This window comes from Orcinus orca, chromosome 15 (assembly GCF_937001465.1).
Source record: "Orcinus orca chromosome 15, mOrcOrc1.1, whole genome shotgun sequence".
Lineage (NCBI taxonomy): Eukaryota > Metazoa > Chordata > Mammalia > Artiodactyla > Delphinidae > Orcinus > Orcinus orca.
Window position 1 is genome coordinate 73165216 of NC_064573.1, and position 27062 is coordinate 73192277.

General features: G+C 43.5%; 1 protein-coding gene, 2 long non-coding RNA genes and 2 other non-coding genes across 6 annotated transcripts; 4 read left to right on the top strand and 1 right to left on the bottom strand.

The window, feature by feature from the left end:
- Window positions 1–605: 605 nt before the first annotated feature.
- LOC117197272 (uncharacterized) lies at window positions 606–4742 on the top strand. Its single transcript, XR_004477801.2, has 2 exons — window positions 606–1370; window positions 2170–4742. It is a non-coding gene; the product is annotated as an uncharacterized LOC117197272 (long non-coding RNA).
- Window positions 2074–14214, bottom strand: SIRT4 (sirtuin 4). Of its 2 annotated transcripts, none has more exons than XM_004281426.3 (5): window positions 14088–14213; window positions 10235–10732; window positions 7467–7761; window positions 7128–7340; window positions 2074–5176 (listed from the first exon to the last, which is right to left on the bottom strand). In XM_004281426.3, the coding sequence occupies exons 2-4, from the start codon at window positions 10729–10731 to the stop codon at window positions 7188–7190; spliced, it is 945 nt and encodes a 314-aa protein (XP_004281474.1). In that variant the 5' UTR covers window position 10732; window positions 14088–14213; the 3' UTR covers window positions 2074–5176; window positions 7128–7187. The 2 variants fall into 2 exon arrangements, with proteins under 2 accessions (XP_004281474.1, XP_049553792.1); XM_049697835.1 differs by having other exon boundaries at window positions 2558–5176; window positions 7626–7761; window positions 14088–14214.
- Window positions 14215–18167: 3953 nt separating this feature from the next.
- LOC125961224 (uncharacterized) lies at window positions 18168–20140 on the top strand. The gene is made up of 2 exons (XR_007471647.1): window positions 18168–19072; window positions 19716–20140. It is a non-coding gene; the product is annotated as an uncharacterized LOC125961224 (long non-coding RNA).
- Window positions 18244–18384, top strand: LOC117197295 (U4 spliceosomal RNA). Its single transcript, XR_004477870.1, has one exon. It is a non-coding gene; the product is annotated as a U4 spliceosomal RNA (small nuclear RNA).
- On the top strand, window positions 19096–19236 carry LOC117197292 (U4 spliceosomal RNA). Its single transcript, XR_004477867.1, has one exon. It is a non-coding gene; the product is annotated as a U4 spliceosomal RNA (small nuclear RNA).
- Window positions 20141–27062: the final 6922 nt, after the last annotated feature.

Consider the following 27062-nt stretch of genomic DNA (forward strand, 5'->3'; position numbering starts at 1 on the left):
TAAACAACAAATAGAGAAAAGAGTCACCCAAGTACTCCAACTGGGCTCTAAAAACAGCCTCTGACGTAAAAACCTACCTCTTTTTATCATCCCAAGTGTTGGGGAAGAGAGAACTAATTCCTTTAACGATCTTTAAAGAGCATCTGCGGGGTGCTCACTACAGGAAACGGAATACGGGAAACACTTGTACAGTAGCTGGACCGAGAGTAATACAATGTCTGGATTACGTACATCCCAGAAGCCACAGTATCTTCACAGTGCTTAGCACATCACACACGCTCATTAAATAATTGTTCAACGAAGGTAGAGCGTCGCGCAACGATTTTCCGCAGGCGAGGAAAAACCGCGTTGCCGTATTTACCTTTTCGGGTCACGTGACCGTGCGCGCCCAATCCTGTCAATCCGTTGGCCACACCCCAGGGACGGAGGATTATGGAGTAGGAAATGTGATTGGGTATCTTTTGGGCACGTGGCTCTCGGTTCCTCTTTTCTATTGGTGAACAGCGGCCCAGTCCCCAGCCTACCTCCGCGCCTCCCAGACTCAGGCCCCGCCCCTCTCGCGCTCGGTAGGAGGCGGGGTGGGGGGGGGGAGGAAGAGAGTCAGCGCAGGCGCAGTGGTTGGCGTCCGCGGAAGGTGGGAGGCGGTCCGCCCTTCAGAATCCCGCAGGAAGGACAGAGAGGGCGAGTCAAGTGTGAAAAGACGGCGACCTCCTGTGCGTGTGACGTTGGGGTCAACTTTCTTACCGTGCGCGTCCCTCTCTGGGTCTCTCATTCCTTGCACACACGCACCTCTTCCCCCAGTTCCCTCTACTAGTTTCCGGCTGGTAACTCCTCCGTTTCATTCATCCTGGGGAGGCACCGAGGGGACCAGGAAAGTGGGGTGCAGGAAATCAAAATGGGGCGAAAAGGAGGAATGGCCAAGGAGAGAAGCGAGTAAATTTCGGACGAGCCAAAGGCCTCTGGGGCGTCCCAAGTTCTCACTTGAGTCCCCACCCCCTTCAAGAGAAAAAGAAAAGGTGAAGGAATTTGCAGTTCTGACTATGTTTTTGCTTTTGCTGTTGCCTCCGTTTGGAATGATCTCCCTCTCCCCGCTTGGTGATTGCCTATTCATATTTTAGGACCCAACTGGGGTCACTCTGAAAGTTTCTTGAGCCTTGCCCTTCTTCCTTCTCAAAGTACAGTTGCTTAGTTACCCCACCGAATTTCGAGAACATTCAAAAGAGAGAGCGAGTTCAAAACTGGACTGGCTTTGATTACTGGCCTGGTCACTTTAGGTGACCTTGGGCAAGTTACATAAGGTCTGTGAGCTTCAGGATCCTCATCTTTCCAAAGAAGTAACAGTGCGTGGATCTTAGGGTTGTGGGAATAAGGTGAGTAAATGCGTTGTAAAATGCTTCCTACAGTGCTTGTTGTAAATGTTCAATAAATACTGTTTCCTAAATAGAAGGAAGGATACTCTTTTTTTAACTTTTTGAATGAAAGAGACTTTAAATTCTATAGTGCTTTACAATTTTCAAAAGTTTCATACACGATTTCATATAATCCCATCATAACCCCCCACCCCTATATTGCCCATCCCCCCTTCCCTCTCCCTACTGGTAACCACTCATTTCTCCTCTATATCTGCGAGTCTGCTTCTTTGTTTTATTGACGTTTGTTGTATTTTTTAGATTCCACATGTAAGTGATGTCTTACAGTATTTGTCTTTCTCTGACTTATTTCACTTAGCATAATGCCCTCCAAGTTCATCCATGTTGCTGCAAATGGCAAAATTTTGTTCTTTTTTACGGCTGAGTAGTTTTCCATTGTATATTTATACCACATCTTCTTTATCCATTCATCTGTTGATGGACACAGGTTGCTTCCATACCTTGGCAATTGTAAATAATACTGCTGTGAACATTGGGGTGCATGTATCTTTTCGAATTAGTGCTTTTGTTTCTTTCCAGTATATACTCAGGAGTGGAATTGCTGGGTCATATGGTAGTTCTATTTTTAGTTTTTTGAGAAATCTCCATACTGTTTTCCACAGTGGCTGCACCAATTTACATTCCCACCAGTAGTATAGGAGGCTTCTGTTTTCTCGAAGAATATGCTTTATTTTCTTTAGAAAGGCTTTATTACATCAAGCAAAGCTTGGCTTTTGTAATTTTTTTTTTTTTTTTAAAGACAAACAGGTACACAAAAAAGAAAAGTGGCTCTGGGGAAGATCCGAGTGAGTCTACTCTAAGGAATACTCAATAGGAGACAAAGGTTTGGCAGGTAGGATGGCTTCCCCTCCCACCCTCCTCCCATACTCTAGTGATAATGGCTAATATCTGCTTACTCTGTCGGGCACTGTGCTGTGAGCTACACATGCATCATTACCTTGTTTAGTCTTCGTAACCACTCAATTGGGTAGCTCCTATTATCCTCATTTATAGAGACTGAAGCTTAGATAAAACAACTTGCCCAAGTTCACCTAACTACTAAGTAGCAAGACAGGGTTGGAAATCCAAGTCTGTCTATTTTCTAAAACTTTCAGTGCCGTGCTATATTCCTTTTCTATTAAATCGAGAAAAAAAAAACATTCTGCTTTCTTGGATGAGTTTAATTTTTTTTTTTCTTCATGAAGTGGAATTGATCTCTTTTGTGACAGAAATTACGGAAACAATCTGGATCTCAGAGCACCATCTTGAATCTCAACAAGAATAATATGTCTGGAATTAACTATTATAGCTGGTGGCAACCTTTGTTATTCCTCAGAGCAAGGTGACCAACTCATCTTTGTTTTAGCACTTCAAGTCCTACATCCGGAAAACCCCTCAGTACTGGGCAATCTGGGATGGCTGGTCACCCTACCTAGGAGTGTCGAATTTCCTATCCGTCCTGACTTTGATCCTCTCAGGAAATGTCTGGCATTCACTGAAGACTGACCTTTATGCATGTCCAAGCATCTCATGTGGGATTAACTCATTAAGTGAGCTAACATGTTGTAAAATACTTTGCACAATGCTTGGGATATAGTGTGCTCAACAAATGCTATTATTTTATTTCTTATTATTTATTTTTTGGCTGCACCACACAGCACATGGGATCTTAGTTCCCCGACCAGTGATCGAACCCGTGCCCCCTGCTGTGGAAGCGCGGAGTGTTAACCACTGGACCACCAGGGTAGTCCCAACAAATGCTGTTATTTAAGGGAGAACTGAGAGGATATTCAATTTATGACAGCATGAAAGAAGGAATATGAGTTAGTGGGAAGGAGATTCGAGTATTCTGTACTTGTTTGCCTTCATGACTTGTACTTACTAAAACTGTGATAGCAGAGCAGTTGTGGAAGCAACAAGGAAGGATATGACTGAAAGTCACAGCCAAAGCTGGGCTTATGCAGTTACAACCATGTAACCAGGGCAGTGAAAGCTGATAGCACCCGCTAGTAGAAGTCTGTTATTCCAACCGAGGGCACTTACAGCAGGTTGGGGACTGCTGTGCTGGTGGAGAGCAAAAGATGTAAAGTAAGGAGACCTGAGAAGCATCAGCTTCAGGAAATACCAGGTTCCTCATGAGACAAACTTTTTGCAAAGAATTCCATCTCAGGAGGAAATATGAACAAAACAAACATTCCTAAGGCCCTCAAGACTCGGTTTCATAAATCGTGCCAGCATTAGGTGATGAAAGAGCCTGCCTTCCCTCCCTCGCAGCCTAACCTGCTCTCCACTGCCCACATTTTAACCATTCCTGGCCGGGTGTACTGTTGGCTTCTGCTTCTACTTCTACTTCAGGCTGACTTCCTTCTAACTATAATCTTCAGACAAGTAGGAAGCGTTGCTGTCTAAAAGAACTGGGAGAAAGATCTCCTCAGATTCTCGTCCTGGCTCTGAAACAACATACTGTGGCCTTAGGTAAGTGTGGATCTTAGTTTCCTCAAAAATAAAATGAAGGGGGGATGGACTAAATTTCCTGTCCTGTCATTCCATGCATGACTCTGTGACATATTCTGGTAAAGGATGAGAGTACGGGAGGTAACACATCCTCTGTGAGCCACTTGAGAGCAAGAGGTTGTATCTTTGTAGCCTTAGTACCTAAATACAGTGTTGGTCAGTAACCGTTTATGAGATTTGTGGATGAGAATGGCTTGGGATTCAAAAGACCCAGATTTGAATGCAATTATTGGTGGTACTGACTGTGGGTAACTGAGCAAATCTGGTTCAGAGCACCTTAGCATCTCTATCTGCAAAAAAGCTGGAGTGAGATTTACCACAGCCTTACGACTCTCCAGAATTAATGAATGGCTGTGAGCGAACCTACAGCTGTGCAGGTGAAAAGAACTCTGTGTTTTCAAGATCTTGGGTTATCCCAGTCAACTGAAATTTGCTTCCTAGGCAGATGCAGGATGAACATGTATTGCTTGCCCTGATTTTAGACAAAAGACTACCCAGAATAGGCTGTGATTCTTTCATCCGCTTCGCTTTTTGATGATATCGTGCAGAAAGCTTTAGCCTGCGACAATGATTCTCTCTGGCTAACACAGTAATCAAACAAGTCTTGCTGCTTCCCTCAGCAGAAACAAATCAATTTAAGAACCCACTTGGGAATTCACTGTTTCCTCTCTGCAGACCAGGTTCAAGGCTGGTCTCATTCTGGCAGCTGAAATCAAGCAGAAATCCTTAGAGAACCGTGTCATAAAGCCACATTCACTTTTAGCTGATTAAAAAATATAAAAGTAACAGCCCACATACCTAATGTGCTATTTAAAACAATGTTTCCTCTATTCCTTGGTTTATAAAAAATTCATTCATATCATTGTTCGTCTTTTCAAAAAATATATCAGAATGGTTCAGTTAAAGACATTTAAGCATTCGGAATTATAAATTAAGTCGTTTCCTTCTCCCTTTACCCACATTAGTGAGATCCCTAGGTTAGTACTCAGGAGGTACATATTTCCTGGGCTATTTCTTCTGCCTGATGAGATAAAAAGGGAGAGAAGGCAGTATTCCTATCAAAAGAAGCTGCGGCTTTGAAAAAGTCCTCTTCAGGGGCAAATCTCATCAGCCAGAAGATTTTAATTCCTGGGCTCTGAAAGCTGCGGGGTTCAGAGATGGGCTGGCAGAGAGATGTCGGTTTGCTGCCCTCTGCAGGCGGCAGTTGGTAAGCCTCGATCAGTTAGAGGAAGCAGGGATGAATCCTTAGGGATCTGAAAAGAAATAAAACAAGTTAATGCCAAAATAAGCTGCCAGTGGGGTGGAGGAAATGATTGTGTACATCAGTCTACCATAAAAAACCCACAGCATTTAGGGAATGTCAAGATGGCCACTCTGTGCTGTTAGGTGCAAACAGGATGTAATATAATACTGTACTGCTTGATTCAACTTTCGTAAGAATAGATTTAGATTTAGTTATACCAGAACGTTAGATTTTGGTTATCTCGGTAGTGGGATTATGGGTAATTTGTATTAAAATCCTTTATACTTATCTGTATCATCTAAACTTTCTGTAATAAATATGTATTATTCTAGTAACAAGAACTAGTTAAAAAGTGATTTGCCAAGGCGACTTCTTGGGTGCTAGCAATGTTCTGTTCCTTGATTTAGATGCTCTACATCGTCATCAAGCTGTCCACTCATGATGGCTGCGATTCTCTGTATGTCAGTATACTTCAATTAAAATGGTTTTTAAAAAGTGGTGTTACCAGGACTCTCACACATTGCTGGTGGGAATGCAAAATGGTGCAGCCACTTTAGAAGACATTTTGGCAGTTTCTTACAAAACTAAACATACTTTTGTCATATGATCCAACAGTCTCACTCCTTGGTATTTACCCAAATGAGTTGAAAACTTACATCCACACAAAGACCTCCACATGGATGTTTATAGCAGCTTTACTTTTTTTTTTTTTTTTTGCCGCGCTGCGCAGCATGTGGGATCTTAGTTCCCCCACCAGGGATCAAACCCTTGCTCCCTGTAGTGGAAGCACAGAGTCTTAACCACTGGACTGCCAGGGAAGTCCAGTGGCTTTATTCATAATTGCCAAAAAGTTGGAAGCATCCAAGATGTCCTTCAGTAGGTAAACGATAAATACCATGTTAGTGAACAGGGGCAAGGAGTATATGGGAATTCCTGCACTTTCTGCTCAATTCTGCTGTGAACCTCAAACTGCTCTAAAAAAAATAAAGTCTTTTTCAAACTGGCTGTACTCCTCTGGGAATATATTAAAAATTATTGAATTGTGTGCAATAAATGAGTGAACTGTATGATATGTGAATTATATCTCAAAGCTGAAAAAAAAGCTGTTATATTTTTTTAAAGTGGTTGTACTCGTAGGTGAAAATATCAGTAGATATAAAGTACTGACACATGCTACAATATGGATGAATCTTGAAAACATTATGCTAAGTGGAGAAGCCAGACACAAAAGGCTACATACTGTATGAAATGTCCAGAACAGGCAAAAACAGAAAGAAGATTAGTTGTTGTCAAGGACCAGGGGGTGGGGAATGGGGAATCACTGCTAATGGGTACAGGGTTTCTTCCTGGGATGATGAAAATGTTCTGGAATTAGTGGTGATTAATGTGCAACTTTGTGAGTGTACTAAAAACACGTTAATTATATACTTTTAAAGTGTACTTTTAAAGGGTGAACTTCATGGCCTAGGAATTACATCTCAATAAAGCTGTTATTTTTTAAAAATGGGGAAAAAGGCAATGGCAGATTTTGGAACATTGTCTTAAATAGCTGTGTGCCTAGAATTCAAAAATCAGTCTTTTGAACAATATAGCGTAATGCACGTTAAAAAATTAGTTTCAATTAAGAATGGCCAGGGCTTCCCTGGTGGCACAGCGGATGAGAGTCTGCCTGCCGATGCAGGGGACACGAGTTCGTGCCCCGGTCAGGAAAGATCCCACATGCCGCGGAGCGGCTAGGCCCGTGAGCCATGGCCGCTGAGGCTGCGCATCAGCGCAGCCTGTGCTCTGCAACGGGAGCCTGTGCTCTGCAACGGGAAAGGCCACAACAGTGAGAGGCCCGCGTACCGCAAAAAAAAAAAAAAAAGAATGGCCATACATTAAGAAACCTAGACCCTTCTCTCTTTTGTCAGTGCTCTCAGTTGAGCGGGAACTGGAATCTGGTATCTGAGAAGGCATTTTACCATTGGCAGCAGAATTCAAGTGAAAGTCCCAGTTTCCGGGTCCGGAATATCAGGCTGTGGTCAGCGTGGGTCTATTAAAGGCAGCAGCTCTCCGCAACGAGAATCCAGTTTCAGACATGCCAAGTCGTCCGACCGTGTGGGCCCGATGTTCAGTATTGCAATTGGCAGCTTCCTCTCCTGGGCAGTGAGGATGAACCTGTAGCCCGAGTACACCTGTCGGAGCAGAAGACGCAGATAAGAGCTCTCTAGAGGCAGGAAGAGATAAACCAATAGGGAGCCTCTCCCGGGCTCCCCAGCCCGCAAAGGGGGCAGTTACCATCCCGACACCAAGTCAGTTACCTGCAAGGACGATCCCACCACCAGGAGGGAGTCGGCTTCTTTTACCCGCTTGTGCACAAAATCAACCTTGTCAGGGTTCACCGTGTCACCGAAGAAGACGACGTCTGGTTTCAGGGGCCCCCCACATCGAAAGCAGGGTGGGACCTGGAAGCTCTGTACCTGCTCCTCAGTGAGAAAGACGTCACCGTCCGGAGCCAGGCCATGGGCCTCAGCGCTCCAGGTGGGGTTCAGGACTTCAAACCGCTCTTGCAGTGCCCCTCGGGGAGTCTGCTCACCGCAGCCCAAGCAGAGGACCCTGAAACCAGAGAGGAGGCCAGCTGTGCTGGGGAGGCACGAAGCTACTGAAGACCTTTCACCCCCAACCATCTCTAGCTCCTCCGTCACCACTTTCTTTCCCTGACACCCACCGTGTTTTCCCCGCTTTATTAATACCTTTTCATGACCTCTTTAGCTACCACCTTCCTTCCACTGCCAACCTTCTAGAAAAACGTGCATCTGTTTCCTTACTACACACTCCCTGCTTAAACCTTCTGCTAGCTCACTTTTATCCTTAACATGACTGCAAAGCCTTTACCACATTTTACTTAGTGCCAAAACCAGGGGTTTTTTTTCCCCCTTCCCCCTCCATCCTCTGCTCTAATCATCTGCTGTAATTGCCGCTGTCCATTGCCATCTTCTCTTTAAAACACTTTCTGGGGAGTTCCCTGGTGGCCTAGTGGTTAGGATTCCGGGCTTTCACTGCCAGGGCCCAAGTTCAGTCCCTGGTCAGGGTAATAAGATCCCACAAGTTGCATGGCCCTCCAAAAAAAAAAAAGAGAAATTTGAGTCCTTTGTCCACTGCTCTGTGCCCATCGCCCATAACAGTGTCTGCACATAGCAGGCACTCACTAAATAGCTGTTGAAAGAAAAATGGAAGTTGGTTCCTCTTCTGCTCCTCCAGCCTCCAACCTGTTTTCTTTCCACTGTCCCTTCCTGGGGTGTCTCTGTGGTCACTGCTACAGTGCCTCTGTGCTAACAGTTTCCTCCTCTATACAGGACTCCACTCCTGCCCTCTCCCCCAAACTTTAGTCCAAGTCTCCTTGATGGTCCTGTCAAACTTAACTTCTGTCTTCAATCCCCCTCCACAGCTTCTCCATCACCTTCCTCCAGTTACTTGGGCTGAAACCCTTGGAAAGAAACTTGTTACTCAGTTTTCTCCCTTTACTCTCTATCTAGTCAATCATCAGACTGTGTTGGCTTTTTTTTTTTTAACTTAAAAGGCCTCCTATGAAATGACAAGAAGTCTTGGATTTGTTTTAAAATATTTCAAGAGACAGAGAAAGGATAAGTAGACACGGTAAAATCTTGATAAAACTCTTTGGATCTGGGTGATGGTATGTGGGAGTTCATCATACTACTCTCTTTATTTTTGTGGATGTTTGAAATTTTCATCATTAAAAAAAATTTTAATGGACCCATAGCCATCCTTAGCTCTCCCATCCCCTGATGCCACCTTGGTCTGAGTCTTTCCAGCTGACTTTCCTGAGCCACTCTAACTCTCTAATCCTGTCCAGGCTTCCTCAAATGCTATTTTTATCATATTGCTTTCTTGCTCAGAAACCACTAACAGTACCCTTTGGTCTCTCACAACAGACCCAAATTGCACTGCATGATTTTCAAATGCATCCAGGATTTGGGTCTAGCCTTCCCAGACAATCTGATTTCATACTAGCCTCCAATGAGACCAGGCCAGACTCTACAAGTTCCCTTCATTTGGAAAGCCCTCTTTCCCCTCCTTTGCCTAGTCATACCTGAGCTATTCTCCAGCCCCACCTCACCCATAAAAGATTACTCCAATCTTTACTAACTCTGTTTCTCTGAACCTGTAAAACATGTCTGTCAAGAACCACATAATTTAACAATCACGTGTGGAGTGGTTTGTTGTTAAACCTGTTATTTTTGCGTCTCCCACCAAACAGATTACAAAATTCTCACATATTAAGCAGACCACGTTTTATATTTTGGTTTTGACCTCTCCACACCAGCAAGTGGCACACCAGTAGCACACCACGTGTTGCAGACACCCAATAAATATTCTATGACTGGCAGACTGATTTCAGTCCTCAGAGGGTGATCTCTGGGGCTTACAGATAAGGAAACAGTCTCCAATTAGATACAAGTTACTGCCAGGGCTACATATGGTCATTTCATCAATATTTATTGGGTTCTGGCTATCCTGTGATCTATGTATCTAGGCACTGGAGACCCAGCAGTTTGTAGCATACGCTCTGCTCATAGTTCCCTCGGGACACTCAGAGGGCACCTCCCACAGTTCTCTTATAAGTTCCAGTGTCTCTCCTGTTTAGGGAGTTCCCTGGCCATGGAAGCCTTCTCCGCAGGAGCAGAGTCAGGTGTTAGGGAGTTAATTCCCCCAGAGTGACCCTCAGCCAATGAAGGATGGGAGGCAGTGGATAAACACCCCAGTTCCCCTTGACTTCCAGTGAGACGGTTCTGAAGCTGCTCTACAGTCAGAGAGCCCCTGACACGCTTGAGCCCCAGATGCCCCAAGCAGTAACCCACTCATTAGCAAAACCTTACCCTGCCTTTCCCACTTCCCTGTTTCACTTCCCATTCCCTCACTGAGTTTGCTGGGATCAACCCCAAAGTAAACAACTTCCTCCCAAATCATTTCCTCGTGGTCTAACGAAGACAACAGTGACCAGGACGGCCAAGGTCCCTGCTCTTATGGAGCACATGTCTGCATTCACACTGTTTAGGCTTTCCTGCACCTGTGCATGCATCCGTGGAGTTCTGTCAGGCGCTGACTCCCCGCCTTGGTGTGCAAGGCATCCACATTTTGGGTCACCAACCAGGACAGCTTTCCGAATCTCTCCCAGTTGCTCAAAGCCCAGTGTGCAGGGTTAGGCTGGTGGGAGGAGAACTGAGGCCAGCCCACAAAGTTTCTCGCCCAGTACCGCTGGCGGATTTGAGCGATCCGTACAAAATCCCCATGCTGGATGGGCCTCCGGTCCGTGCGGGCATAAAGTCCCACCTTTTCTGACCTGTAGTCTGGGATTCCCGACTCAGTGGAGATTCCTGCCCCAGTCATCACTAAGAGTCTCTTGGAAAGGGTGATAAAGCGCTGTAACTCTTTGACCTTCTCAGAGTCCAGAGGAGGACTTGGTGGCACAAATAACCCAGTGGATCCGCGTGAGCACTGCTGGCTGAGGTTTGGCACCCAGCGGCCTTTTGGTGTCCTGAAAGTTAACCCAAAGCTCATCCTCATTCTAGAGAGGGAAAAAAAAAAAGCATCAAGTGAGAAACTGGGTTTTGAAAACCAGGGTAACCAAGGGAAGGGGGGAGGGGCAAGATGGGGAAGGGGATTAAGAGGTACAAACTACTATATATAAAATAAATAAGCTACAAGGATATATAGTACAACACAGGGAATATAGCCAATATTTCATAATAACTATAAATCGAATATAAACTTTAAAAATTATGAATCACTAAGTTGTACACCTGAAAATGTCAACTACACCTAAATTTTTTTAAATTTTAATTTAATGAAAAAAAACCCACAAAACTGATGAATGGGTAAACAAAATGTGAAGTATATAAATGAAACAAGATTAACCAAGGGTTGTTAATTGTTGAAGCTGGGTGATGGGTCCATGGATGGGGGTTCATTATATTACCTATCTCCACAATAAAAAAAAAAATTGGTGGCGGGAAATTCCCTGGCAGTCCAGGGGTTAGGACTCTGCGCTTTCACTGCTGAGTGTGCAGGTTAAATCCCTGGTTGGGGAACTAAGATCCCACAGGCCATGCAAAAAAAAAAAAATTTTTTTTAAAGTAATTTCTTAGAGGAATGTTTGGATTGCAGATGCTCTAGTATGCCCAGAACAGTGGAAGTACAGAAATGCCAAAAGCCATGAGATGAAGGAAAAAAAAACTTCCCCCACAAAAAGAGAAAAAAAAAAAGAAGGAAGGGGGAGGGGAATGGCAGGGGGAGGGGGAGGGACAGGGAGAAAAGAATGGAGAAGTTTGAAGAGAAGCTAAAATGTGGAATGCTTTGCCTTAGAGGTAGACAAAACTCCAATATCTGGACCATATTAGCTTAGCAGTCATATAGTATTTGGAGAAAACATATTTGAAATTAAATAGACAAAGTGAACTAGGGCAGGTAACTGAAACATATGCCTGCCTCATGTTGCCCTTGATCTAGACAAAAATGAAAGCAAGAGCACACGATTATCAACAGAATAGAGATAAAAAAAGGGCTAAGCTTAGCCTAAAAATATAGACAAACCCTAACTAACTCTAGGCAAGAAACTAAAAAATAAAGAATGGACGGGTAGCATCCTTATTTCCCCAAAACAGCCCACCCTAAACAGGATTTGGGAGCAGGTTACTAATGAGATTTCAACTTACATCTGGAAGCTGCCAACCCAAAAGGTATCTAATAATCAGCAAACTGGTACTTTGAAATATTTTATGAGAAGGGTGACAAGAGCCAACAGCACCATATTGAGAAATGGCTGGGGAATAGGAATTTGTTGGCATTGCATACAATACTGTCCTCTGAAAGATAATATCTAGGTATGAGAAAAATGTACTGGAGAGTAGTACAGGTTTTTACCTAATAAGAAGGCTATCCAGGGACTTCCCTGGTGGTGCAGTGGTTAAGAATCCGCCTGCCAATTCAGGGGACATGGGTTCGAGCCCTGGTCCGGGAAGATTCTCACAGGCTGCAGAGCAGCTAAGCCCGTGCAACACAACTACTAAGCTTGCGCTCTAGAGCCCGCGAGCCACAACTACTGAGCCCGCGTGCCACAACTACTGAAGCCCACATGCCTAGAGCCTGTGCTCTGCAACAAGAGAAGCCCCCACAATGAGAAGCCCCCGCACCGCAAAGAAGAGTAGCTCCCACTCGCTGCAACTAGAGAAAGCCCACGCGCAACGATGAAGACCCAATGCAGGCAAAAAAAATTAAAAAAAAAAAGAAAGCTATCCAACCAGACCATATTTCCAGGGGTGGATTCCATGCTTATGAGAACAGCCTACTGATAGTGAATTAATCAATGACTGCAATACCTGGAAGGACAGCTCCCAGATAAACAATTCACTTGAAAGGTAAGCCCCCTTCCCCCCACAGATACTTAGAGTGTATTTATAATCTTGCTTTGTAATCCAAATCAATCTTTGGTAAAATTTGGAAGGGTGTGAGCTAGTTCAGCATCTAATAACTCACGGATGTAATGAACACTGGGGCCCCAGGCTTAGAGAAAAAATTGACCTTTGCTAGGGGTGTGTTGGTAAACTGGCTTCCCCTTTACCCTCCCCCTCAAAAAATGATAAAAGAAAATAATCCTATCGTGGCCAGTTTCAGGCTACCAATGGTTTATCTAACAACTGGCCAGTAAATTCCCAAATATTTAACAACTGACCCTCACCAGTACAAACTGACTCCACACCCTCCTGGGTCCTTTGAAGTCCAACCTGAAACAACAAGCCTACCTTTTTATTATCTTTTTAGTAATTTGTTTTGGTCAAGAATTTCTAATATGTTCCACAAAATAAAACTTTGTCCCCACACTAGACTATTTCATAACAGCCCAAGCCAATCTGTCTTCCTGATCTCCTAAGAACCTACAGCCAGAGCTCTCCTATGCTGGGGCCATCAGATGAAAATTAACTATGGCTGGCAAATCTGCCAAGGCTTTCTGCATCCAAGGGAAACTGCATATTTTGGTTTCTGAAAAGAAAGCGGGGGGGCTCTAAAAAATAAAATCTATTTTAAAAAGGAGGGAGGTAAACTAAAAAATTGATAAAGCAGAATTCTAGCATAATATAAGGCCTATTCTGTCTCTCCCAGTAACACCTGGCTGGTCAGAACTGAATTTCTTATAAACTTCAAAAAGTTAATGGTTTTACCTCAATATCTTTTTTAAGTCCCTTAATTGCTCATTGTTAATATATGACTATATCTAAAGATGTCTCTATCAGAGGAATACATTTATATTTTTAGTTAATACTATCCCTTGGGGGACCGTGTGTCCCATAAACCTACTTCCCATTTTATAAATCAGAATTATTTTATTTCTTCATAAACTAAAGAAGCACATTAGCGTTCCAGTTTAGCTGATGAAACTGTTGCTCAGACTTTTCGAGATTTTGATTTTATTAATGTAATTAAGCACATGCATATCTTTTATTCTATTTCCCCCATATTCTATTAGTTTACCCTCAATTGCAAATAGGGCTTCTTGGACAAGGTGAAGGGTAGTGAGACCTGACAAGGCATTCTACCCCAGCTTTTTCTAGCTGTAAAAACAAGGCCTTTATGTAATATTAGATAAAATGCAGAAATTCTCTAGTGACACGCACCCCATATGTAAACATTATTTTATGCTGGGCTTTCCAGATCTGGGATCAGGACCCTGACTTCTCCCTGACATTCCACAGCAGTGAACAGCTAAACAGATAATCCCGATTCCTGAGACCGGAGGGCTCGGGAAACCCCGCTGAAAAGACGCTCTGTTGGAACAGCTGCTCTCTCCCAGGTCCTATCAAAGGGCAAAGAGGAGAAGTGGAATCCTCAATTTATAGAAACCTGCAGCCCACACAGAACTCACTTACCTTTCACAGCTTAAGGGACACTCCGCGCCCGACAGGGGGACCGACTGGCTGTATGTGCACTTTGGGAAATGTAGTTCATTAACCTGAAATGATGCAAGAAAAACTACAAGTCCCACAAACCTCTGGGCTTCACAATCGAGGGACCCAGGTTTTCCAGTAGCGCCTCCTGTTGGCCTTTTGTGGTCAGAGGCTTCGAACCCTGGTACGCGATGTGCAGCTGTCTACCTAGACATCATCTCTTTGAGAGAAGCGGTTAGAGCTTGTATGTCATTGTTCTGAGTGCAAAATAGTACATCCAAACAGCGTTAACTTAGGAATTCATTCTTTAGAAGCTTTAGTAATGGATCTAGGTTTGACTCATCCTCAACTTCAGTGTTTCAGAACCTTTCCACTCATGGAAACGGAATCAAGTTCCCACCTTTCAGTGAGTTGTGAAGAAATACATTCACAAATAGCTGAAAAACTGATGTTTTTACAGTTAAAATGAACAATTAAAGTGAAATATAATATACAGGGACTAATGTGTTTACCCACGTGGCTTCTCCAACTTTCTCGTCTTTTTTTTGTTTGTTTTGGCTCCGTTGGGTCTTCATGGTTGGGTCTTCAGGGTTGGGTCTTCCTTGCTGTGTGCAGGCTTTCTCTAGTTGCAGCCAGTGGGGGCTACTCTTCGTTGTGGTGTGAGGGCTTCTCATTTTGGTAGCTTCTACTGTTGTGGAGCACGGGGTCTAGGCGCCCCGGCTTCAGTAGTTGTGGCACATGGGCTTAGTTGCTCCGCAGCATGTGGGATCTTCCCAGACCAGGGCTCGAAACCATGTCACCTGCTCTGGCAGGCAGATTCTGATTCTTAACCACTGCGCCACCAGGGAAGTCCCTTATTTCTCATCTTGTGTTTTTACTAAATTAACCAACACAATGCCTGGGTCTTACCCCCAGAAATTCTGATTTAATTGGTCTGGGGAGACACTTGGGCACCAAGTCGATTTACAAACCTCACAGTTGTTTCTAATATGTAGCCAGTGAGAACCACTGATCTGTAGCATTGCCTAAATAAGACATCGATTTCTAAGTGTTTTAGAATATATCAAAGGATATGCTAGCACTGACCTTGAAGACCACTCTAAGGAACCACTTCCCCCATTTTAAAATGAAGTGAGGGGAATTCCCTGGAGGTCCAGGGCTTTCAGCTTTAGGCTCCGAGCTTTCACCGCTGAGGGTACAGGTTCAATCCCTGGTCGGGGAACTAAGATCTCGAAAGCCACTCGGTGCCGCCAAAAACAAACAAGCAAACAAACAAAACTGAAGCCCAGAGGAGTAGTATGAAAGCTGGAGTCAGAGTCTGACTCTCATTGAATGCATAGCAGTAAATATTGGTAAAGTAACCCATTTCAGTAGTTTGGGAGCAATATCTCCAGCCACACCTCAAATAGGTCACTGGGCTGAGAGAGCCACCTGACATGAATCTTTTTTTTTTTTTTGCAGTACGCGGGCCTGTCACTGTTGTGGCCTCTCCCGTTGCGGAGCACAGGCTCCGGACGCGCAGGCTCAGCGGCCATGGCTCACGGGCCCAGCCTCTCCGTGGCAGGTGGGAAGATGGCATGTGGGATCTTCCCGGACCGGGGCGCGAACCTGTGTCCCCTGCATCGGCAGGCGGACTCTCAACTACTGCGCCACCAGGGAAGCCCGACGTGAGTCTTTTGTACCTTAGTTAACCTGACCACATTGGCTGGGAAAAAAATTAAAAAAGGATTAAAATATAGACTGGGGGGCTTCCGTGGTGGCGCAGTGGTTAAGAATCTGCCTGCTAATGCAGGGGACACGGGTTCAATCCCTGGTCCGGGAAGATCCCACACTGTGGCGCAACTAAGCCCGTGCGCCACAACTACTGAGCCTGCACTATTGAACCTGTGTGCCACAACTACTGAAGCCCGCGCGCCTAGAGCCCATCCTCTGCAACAAGAGAAGCCACGGCGATGAGAAGCCCGCCCATGGCAACAAAGAGTGGCCCTGGCTCGCTGCAACTAGAGAAAGCCCCCACACAGCAAGAAGACCCAACACAGCCAAAAGTAAAAACAAATACATTAATTTTTTAAAATGTATACTGGGAACTTTTATGAAGTCAAAAAATTATAGGGCTTTCCTGGTGGTGCAGTGGTTAAGAATCGCCTGTCAGTGCAGGGAACACGGGTTCGAGCCCTGGTCCGGGAAGATCCCACATGCCGCGGAGCAACTAAGGCCCTGCGCCATAACTACTGAGCCTGCGCTCTAGATCCCACGAGCCACAGCTACTGAGCCTGCGTGCCTAGAGCCCATGCTCCGCAACAAGAGAAGCCACCGCAATGAGAAGCTCGTGCACTACAACAAGAGTAGCCCCCGCTCGCCACAACTAGAAAAAACCCGTGCACAGCAACGAAGACACAGTGCAGCCAAAAATAAATAAATAAAAATAAATAAATAAAATTTAAAAAAAGAAAACAAAATTGTAATCCAGAATATTTTCTGCACACATGGGTATTTGATTAAAACCTATGGAAATGTCAAAACATGACACTACCCCCAATCCCAGGCAAATTTTATTGTGGAAAACTTCAGAGCCACATTATTTTTCCAGTTCTTCAAGTGGAATAAGCATCATTAAAAGACTGGCCAGGAACACAGGATTATTGTGCTTTTAGGCACCAAAGAATTTCATGTTCTGGGGAGAAGTTAGCTGAGTTTTCTATTTTTCTTAGTGCTGGGAAGTCATCTGTGGAAGATGAAGTCATCCAAGACAGCTGGTGAAACAATTTCCCTTGATAGCTACTGACAGGGTGTAATGAGCCACCCAATCGAGACATTCTCAAGGGCTGAGAAGTTCTTTGGATGACCCTTGTCTTTTTATTTCTCACAACTCCACCACACTAGGAATTAATGACAAAGTCCTTGGCTGGATCAAAATCAAATATTCTAAATTAATCAGACTGTTAGCCTTTCTTTTTTTCTGCTGTTTTTTCCTACCCTGCCAATTATGGCTGTGGAAAAAAAATTAACTACACATCAGCATCAAATAGGCCTTTTTATGTCATTTTTACATCTAGTTGATGACTACATAAATGTTCAGTGAGCAATACTTTGAACGTTTCATGTTTGAAAGTTTTCCTAATGAAATTTGGGGGGAAATATTTTCTCAGAGTACTAGTTGCATCTTAGTGAGTAGCAAAAACCAAAAGTCTTTTGGAGAGTACAGCTCAGAGCTGAAACAAGTTCAGACATAGGTTTCTAGTAGCTTTCCACTTGCCGAGCCAGTAACAGTGAAAGTTACTTCAAACTCATGAACTGTAGAAATAGCCTCTCTCCTCTGAATTAAGATGTCCACAGAAAACCTTTCCAGGTTAAACATAGCACATCATCCAGAAATTCTACTTCTAGATATAAACACAAAAGAATTGAAAAGAAGGACTCAAACTGATACTTGTATGTCAATGTTCATAGAAGCATTATTCACAATAGCCAAAAGGTGGAAGCAACCTCCTGTCAATCAAAGAATAAATGGATAACAAAATTCCATACAGTAGAATATCAGCCATAAAAAGGAACGAAATTCTGAAACATACTACAATATGGATGGACCTTAAAAACAAGGTATGAAATAAGCCAGACACAAAAGGTCAAATAATTGTGTGATTCTCTTATGTGAGGTACTGAGAGTTGCCAAATTTATAGAAAGTGGAATAGAGGTTGCCAGGAGCTGTGGGAGAGAGGAATGGGGAGTTAGTTTTTAATGGGAAGTTTGTTTGGAATGATGAAAAAGTTCTGGAGATGTACAGTGGTGATGGTTGCTGAACTTAGAAATGGTTCAAATGGTAAATTTTATGTTATGTATATTTTACCACAGCACCCTTACACTGAGCACATTTCTCATCCTCCCCAATTTATAGTCTGAATTAAGTTTATTAGCATGTTCCCTCCCACAATGCTTTGCTTCATTCTCCACTCAAAACTAAGTGAAATCAAGCAACTGAATACTGAGAAACAGCTTATATATTTCTGAGACATCTTAATATGATTGTATAATTTTCACCCCATTAATAATTAAGGGTTTTGCCTTGAGGCTCCAACTCACCTTTCTGAAATAGGAACCTTGCTTATTGGGAACGATGAGTAGGGGGTTATGTTCTCTAGCTTTGCGCAGTGGCAGTATCGTAGCCAATGAGGTTTATCCGAGGCGCGATTATTGCTAATTGAAAACTTTTCCCAATACCCCGCCGTGACGACTTGAAATATAGTCGGCATTGGCAATTTTTGACAGTCTCTACGGAGACTGAATAAGGCAAGTTTAAAGAAAGTATGTGTTTCATAACTACTGTAAACCTATGGGAGAATACGTTGTAAGTCCTAAGTCACAAACAGCGTGAAAGAAACGCTGAGAGTTCAAAATGACCAGTAGCTATATGCCCAACTTCAACTTTTCACCGTTATCAGATAGGGAATTGCCTTGCTAGAAAATCCTAGCACGTTACTGTCGTTTTAGGTTTTGATTTCAATAAAAGCGATTAGCTTTTGTTAACAGTTCGTTTCATACCTGTTCCTCAGTTTTAGTTCGTTCTTTACACTTGCGTGTTAGTTGTTGTCCAAGTCGTATTAATAATTGTTTTTTATTTCTTAATATTTATTTTTCTGGTTTTAACACCAACACTTCCATTTACTCGTCCCGTCTCGCATTACTCTCTGTTTCGGTTTTTTTCTTGTCGCTGTTCTTTAGAACGCGAGTCTTACCCGCAGCGTCTTGGTGATGTCATGGTAATTTGCATAAAATTCTCCAGCGTCCTTAGCGAAAGGCGTTCTTATTTTCGAAAGGTTAGGGTTCGACAAGAGTTGCTCTAATACCCGGCAGCTCTTCGCGCACACGTGTTTTAAACAGGAATGTGTGCAGGGAAATGCTTCATATCTCCCAGCTCGTTGTTAGTCGCTCACCCTCACGGTAAAGACAGTTGTCATCCATGGGGGAGGTAGGTGCGTGCTCATGCTTTCCAGCTTTGCGCAGTGGCAGTATCGTAGCCAATGAGGTTTATCCGAGGCGCGATTATTGCTAATTGAAAACTTTTCCCAATACCCCGCCATGACGACTTGAAATATAGTCGGCATTGGCAATTTTTGACAGTCTCTACGGAGACTGAACGAACCATGTTTAATAACAGGTATTGACTGCTTAGCTTGTAGAAATGAGTGTTTAGATTGTTGAGGTTTCTCTCGGGCTCTTCTTATTCTTACTAAAGCATTACTGGGTTTTATCGTTAAAAGTGAGTGGTGAGTCTGTTCCGTGTTTTCCGAACGTCACGGGTTCGTAGGAACCGACGTGAGCTTGAAAACCTGTCGTCCAAACATTTCCTTTTAAAGCGATTAAGAAAAAAAACACAGTGGGTTTTTTTAGGTTGTACTGTAGAGTCCTGGGCACAGCTTCGCTTGCAATTAAATCTCTTTATTCTTGGTGGGGTACTGATTTCCACTATAACGGCTGCGTATAGTGTTGTGCTGTTAGAAGGATCAGGCGTGTCCACGAACAGAAGGCCTGAGGAGTCCGAGCTCTGGGCGTGGCAGATACAGCTGGACCTGTTTAGGCCACCATCCATAAAATATTTTTCTGTTCTCTAGCAAAAGAATGCGGCTTGTTAGGGTGAAGGTGGTGGAACAGCTTCTACTGATTCAAAGCAGCACAGTGTGGAAAACCGCCCTAGCTGCAGATCAGACACAGTCCCTGCTTCAAGGAACTCACCGTTTTGAAAACACAGATAAACAACATAATTACAGATTATTTCAATGTTATAGACAGATGTGATGAAGCCATCCAGAAGACCAGCCGAGTTCCAACACCACCCACTATGGAGCACTTATTGTGTGCCAGACGCCGCATGAACTGCTTACTTCCTGTGCCAGACTCCATGCAAAGTGCTTGAGATGCTTTGTTTCATTTAATTCTTACAGAAACCTTTCTCCCCATTCCTTTTTTTTTTTTTTTTTACAAACAGCTCTACTGAGGCATAATTGATATTCAATAAACTGCAGATATTTAAAGCCTACGATTTGATGAGTTTTGAGAACATATATACACCCATGAAACCATTACTGCAAACCAGCTGGCGAACACATCCATTACTCCCCAAAGTTTCCTGATGTTCCTTTGCAATACATCCCTCCCTCCCAACTCTCCCCACTACCCCTACCCCATTCTGTCGCTATAGATTAGTTTGTATTTTCTAGAATTTTATAGGAACGGAATCTACGGTATGTGATTTTCTTGAGATAGACTTTTTTCATCAAACAATATGTCCTTGCAGTTCATCCAGGTTGTTGCATGTATCACTAGCTCATTCTTTTTCCTTGCTGAGTAGTATTCCATTATATGGAAGTACCAGGGTTTGTTCAACCATTCATCCATGGAAGGACGTTTGAATTGTTCCTAGTATTTTGCTATCATAAATAAAGCTGCTAAGAGCATTCCTGTACAAGTTTTGTAAGAAGCTGTCAAATTATCTTCCAGAGTGGCTTTCCATTTCCATTTTAGTTTCCACCTGCAGTTTTAAAAAATCTAGGCAAGTGCCCCTGACTTTTTATTTTAATTAATTAATTTATTTATTTTTGGCTGAGTTGGGTCTTTGTTGCCACGCGTGGGCTTTCTCTAGTTGCGGCAAGTGGGGGTCTACTCTTCGTTGCGGTGCGCGTGCTTCTCATTGCGGTGGCTTCGGAGCACAGGCCCTAGGCGCATGGGCTTCAGTAGTTGCCATACGTGGGCTCAGTAGTTGTAGCACACGGTGTCTGTTGCTGCACGGCATGTGGGATCTTCCCGGACTAGGGCTTCAACCCGTGGCTTCCGCATCGGCAGGCGGATTCTTAACCACTGCGCCACCAGGGAAGCCCCCGCCCCGCCCCCGCTGCCTTTTCTCTTTCCTTCATGACACTGATTTTTTGAAGAGTCCGAGACAGTTATCGTGTAGAAGCCTCACATTCCAACTTCACTGACTGTGTTCCCTTTATTTCCTGTAACCAAGACTTGATTCGATTCAACAGAACTTCAGAGATAGCGTTATGAACTTTGTATTGCATCTGCCACTATAATCGATGCTGAGTTTAAGCGCCAGGGTAAAGCAGTAACTGGTCTCTCTCTATTGTAAAAGTGCACTTTCCCCTATGTAATCAGTAATCTGTGGAATGAACAATCCTTGACATTTGGTAATAAAAGCCCTTTGCTTTCCACAACTACTCCCTTAAACCACTTCCTGATCAGTCATCAAAATATGGCTAAGTAAGATAAATTAATGTCACTTCTTCTCTGGAACCCAGGGTAGGTTTGCTGGGACCAAGGAATGCCCTGTGTTCAGGACCTGTGGTCCCAGGAAAGGGAAGAAGAGTCCCCTGAGGAGCCAATGTATTACATTTGAGCAAATATGATGGAAAGAGGGGGTCAGTGATAACTACCCAAAGGGACATCCTGAAGACCCCACTACGATTGTGGGAACTACAAGAGGAGTCGACGTGTGCTACCCAGAGGCTGAAATTTCAAGGAGCTAAAAATTTCCTTGATAGTGTGGTCTGAAAATGCACTCCAACCATTTCTTTTCATCTTAGCTGGTTGCCAAGATGAATAATCTGGGTGTCAGAACAGGCCTGGAGGAGACAGAACATGAATGCTCCCTCCCATGGCAAATTTTGTATTGATTGGAAAGTCAGATGATGCTCTGGCAAATACTCATGTGAATGTGTGTGTGTGTGTGTGTGTGTGTGATTTTCTTAGAATTTATAATAGCAAGTAAGTAAAATAATGACTCATTTGTAAGCATACAAGAAAGAAAAGCATGGAAAAACCACCAAGGGACTTCCCTGGTAGCACAGTGGTTAAGAATCTGCCTGCCAAGGCAGGGGACACGGGTTTGAGCCCTGCTCCAGGAAGATCCCACATGCCGTGCAGCAACTAAGGCCATGTGCCACAACTACTGAGCCTGCTCTCTAGAGCCCATGCGCCGCAACTACTGAGCCCGTGTGCTGCAACTACTGAAGCACGCGTGCCTAGAGCCTGTGCTCCACAACAAGATGAAGCCACCACAATAAGAAGCCTGTGCACCACAGCGAAGAGTAACCCCCACTCACCACAACTAGAGAAAGCCCGTGTGAAGCAACGAAGACCCAATGCAGCCAAAAATAATGAGTAAATGGATTTGCCTTAAAAAATAAATAAATTAAATGAATAATAAATACATTTTTTTAAAAAAACCCACCAAAAATATGAACAAAAAGCTTAAGGAAAGCAAAACAACTTTTTTAAAGGTAAAATTTATAAAGCATACATGTGATATTTTGCTCTCAGCTCTACTGGAATCTTTCTTTGTCTGGGTAGTTTGAGTTACAATGACTTTTTTTTTTTTTAATTGAAGTAAAATTCACAGAATGTAAAATTAACCATCTTCAAGTGGATCCATGTGATTTTTACATATTATTGGTTTCAGTTTCACAATCTAATTTTTTTCTGGTTGTAAAATTACTGCATGTTGGTATATAAAATCCAAACATTATATATATGCAGCAGTGACAGTCAAAGATCACCATAATCCCACCTCCATGGCTAGAGAAAATAGCCACAGATATGTGAGATTATTCCTCCAAATTGTTCTATTTACGTGTCAACCTAATTATTAACAAACATTGGATTGTATTCTACATTCAGTTCTACTATTTCCTTTTTCTTTCTGCTAAACTAATATATGGTGGACCTATTTTCCATGTCAGCATATAGCTCCCCTCTTCCCATATGGTATACCTCACTTCAGCTAACCAATCCCTATGGATGGACATTTGGGTTGTTCCCAGTTTTTCCCAATTATAAGCAATGCTATGATGAACATCCTTGGATGTTTGCCTACTCATAGGGTTTTTTGGGGGGAATTTTGCCTACTAGTGTGCTGTTTCTAGGGGAAATTTCTGTAGGTGAGATTGCTTGCACAAAAACCGTTCACATTTTGCATTTTAATTTTTTTTTTTTTTTTTGGCTGTACCGTGCAGCTTGTGGAATCTTAGTTCCCCAACCAGGGATTGAACCTGCAGCCTCGGCAGTGAAAGCGGGGTCTTAACCACTGGACCACCAGGGATTTCCCCATATTTTGTATTTTAAAAGATGCCCCCAAGTTGGGTCCCCCAAAACTGTACTGTGTATTCTCCCACAAAGCCACATAGGAAAGCGTCTGGAGAATATTCGATGTGTACGTTTGAAACGCTGAAGCTTTCACAGGACTCTTCTGGGTTAGGGAGGGGAAGAAGGAGGAGGGTGAATTCATATCCAGTTCCAACAATTAGTTGTTCTCTAGCTCCTTTCCAGGCAGAAAGCAGAGAGAAGGGGCTGGCTTGGGTGAGGTAATCCTGACCCTCTCCGCTTCCACCATGTATGGAAATATCCTTGGAAACATCAGTTCCAGATGGAGCCAACCCCCACCCCACCCCCTCCCACCCTGTCGCCCAAGCCAGCCTGGACCTACTGGCTCCAGAGGACAGAAAAGCTGGACTCTGAGGAGTATCTCATCAGGGAACGGGTCCACCAGCCCCCAAACAATCTTCCCAGTGTAAGTCCCTGCAGGCTGTCTGTAAGAATCACTGGCTTCTCTAGGTTAAAAATATCCTGTGCCCAAGGGGCCTTCAGTGTCTGTCTCAGAAGAGAGCTGGCTTATACTCTCCATCACTGGGGAAATGAACTGAGACCAACTGATTTTTTTTTTTCCATGAAGCTTTGAAACCAGACTTTCTGGGTTCAAATCTTTGCTCCACTATTCACTAACTGCGTGACCCTAGGCTACTTACTTAATTTCTCTGTGCCTCAGTTCTCTGGCTGTAAAAGGAGTGTCAGGATCATCACATCTATCTCAGAAGCCAGTGGGTCTCCACCCTGGCTGAGCACTTAAAATCACCTGGGGAGCTTTTAAAAATCCTCTTGCCCAGGTGCATTCTGGGTCAATTCAATCAGAATTTCTGAGCATTAGTTCTGGGCAAAAAATATATTTTAAAACTTCCCAGGAACTTCCCTGGTGGCACAGTAGTTAAGAATCCACCTGCCAGAAAACTATAAGACACTGATGAAAGAAATTAAAGATGATACAAACAAATGGAGAGATATACCATGTTTTTGTATTGAAAATCAACATTGTGAAAATGACTATACTACCCAAAGCAATCTACAGATTCAATGCAATCCCTATCAAACTACCAATGACATTTTTCACAGAACTAGAACAAAAAATTTCACAATTTGTATGGAAACACAAAATAGCCAAAGCAATCTTGAGAAAGAAAAACAGAGCTGGAGGAATCAGGCTCCTGGACTTCAGACTATACTACAAAGCTACAGTAATCAAGACAGTATGGTACTGGCACAAACACAGAAATATAGATAAATGGAACAGGATAGAAAGCCCAGAGATAAACCCACACACATATGGTTACCTTATTTTTGATAAAGGAGGCAAGAATATACAATGGAGAAAAGAAAGCCTGTTTAATAAGTGGTGCTAGGAAAACTGGACAGCTACATGTAAAAGACTGAAATTAGAGCACTCCCTAACACCATACACAAAAATAAACTCAAAATGGATTAAAGACCTAAATGTAAGGCCAGACACTATAAAACTCTTAGAGGAAAACATAGGCAGAACACTCTATGACATAAATCACAGCAAGATCCTTTTTGACCCACCTCCTAGACAAATGGAAATAAAAACCAAAATAAACAAATGGGACCTAATGAAACTTAAAAGCTTTTGCACAGCAAAGGAAACCATAAACAAGATGAAAAGGCAACCCTCAGGATGGGAGAAAATATTTGATAATGAAGCAACTGACAAAGGATTAATCTCTAAAATTTACAAGCAGTTCATGCAGCTCAATATCGAAAAAACAAACAACCCAATCCAAAAATGGTCAGAAGACATAAATAGACATTTCCCCACAGAAGATATACAGATTGCCAACAAACACATGAAAGGATGCTCAACATCACTAATCATTAGAGAAATGCAAATCAAAACTATAATGAGGTATCACCTCACACCAGTCAGAATGGCCATCATCAAAAAATCTACAAACAGGGCTTCCCTGGTGGCGCAGTCGTTGAGAATCTGCCTGCCAATGCAGGGGATATGGGTTTGAGCCCTGGTCTGGGAGGATCCCACATGCCGCGGAGCAACTAGGCCCGTGAGCCACAACTACTGAGCCTGCGCGTCTGGAGCCTGTTCTCCGCAACAAGAGAGGCCGCGACAGTGAGAGGCCCGCGCACCGTGATGAAGAGTGGCCCCCGCTTGCCACAACTAGAGAAAGCCCTCACACAGAAACGAAGACCCAACACAGCCAAAAATAAATAAATTTATTTTAAAAAAATCTACAAACAATAAATGCTGGAGAGGGTCTGGAGAAAAGGGAACCCTCTTGCACTGTTGGTGGGACTGTAAATTGATACAGCCACTATGGAGAACAGTATGGAGATTCCTTAAAAAACTAAAAATAGAACTACCATATGACCCAGCAATCCCACTATTGGGCATATACCCGGGGAAAACCATAATTCAAAAAGAGACATGTACCACAATGTTCATTGCAGCTCTATTTACAATAGCCAGGACATGGAAGCAACCTAAGTTTCCAACAACAGATGAATGGATAAAGAAGATGTGGCACATATATACAATGGAATATTACTCAGCCATAAAAAGAAACAAAATTGAGTTATTTGTAGTGAGGTAGATGGACCTAGAGTCTGTCATACAGAGTGAAGTTAGAAAGAGAAAAAGAAATACCATATGCTAACACATATATGGAATCTAAAAAGAAAAGGTTCTGAAGAACCTAGGGGCAGGACAGGAATAAAGATGCATACGTAGAGAATGGACATGAGGACACGGCGAGGGGGAAGGGTAAGCTGGGACAAAGTGAGAGAGTGGCCTGGACATATATACACTACCAAATGTAAAATAGATAGCTAGTGGGAAGCAGAGCATAGCACAGGGAGCTCAGCTCGGTGCTTTGTGATCACCTAGAGGGGTGGGATAGGGAGGATGGAGACGCAAGAGGGAGGAGATATGGGGATATATGTATATGTATAGCTGATTCACTTTGTTATACAGCAGAAACTAACACACCATTGTAAAGCAATTATACTCCGATAAAGATGTTAAAAAAAAAAAAAAGAATCCACCTGCCAATGCAGGGAACACGGGTTCAATACCTGGTCTGGGAAGATCCCACATGCCGCAGAGCAATTAAGCCCGTGCACCCAACTACTGAAGCCCGCGTGCCTAGAGCCCGTGCTCCGCAACAAGAGAAGTTACCACGATGAGAAGACTGTGCACGGCAATGAAGGGTAGCACCCACTCAATGCAAATAGAGAAAGCCCGAGCAACAACGGTGACCCAATGCAGCCAAAAAAATAAAATAAAATAAAAGCTTCCCAGGTCATTCCAATGTGCCAGTGCTGTAGAGATTTTGTGGGTATTAAATGAGATAATATAGGAAAAAGGCTCCCCATGGTGCCTGACACAGAGTTATATGCTTTGGTGGAGGTTGTGGGACCAATTATCCAAGCCTGGGTGGTGGTCAGGGAAGGCCTCCTGGAGGAGGGGGTGTTGAGCTGTGAACTGAAGGAGGAGAGAAGTTAACCAAGAGAAAGAGGACAGGATGCCTTTTAGCCAGGGTATCAGTACCTGCAGTGTTCTGGAGCAAGGAGGATGTGGCCTCTTGGAGGAATTGAAAGTCATTCCCAGAAATTCCCTGGCAGTCCAGTGGTTAGGACTCCATGCTTTCACTGCTGAGGGCCTGGGTTCAATCCCTGGTCAGGGACCTAAGATCTGGCAAGCTGCATGGTGCGGCCAAAAAATTGAAGTCTTTCCCTGTGACTGGAGCTGAGAAAGGAGAAAAGAGAGTTGGTGGAAAATCACTGGGCTTTATTCTGGTGTCAGGAAGATTTTAAGCAGG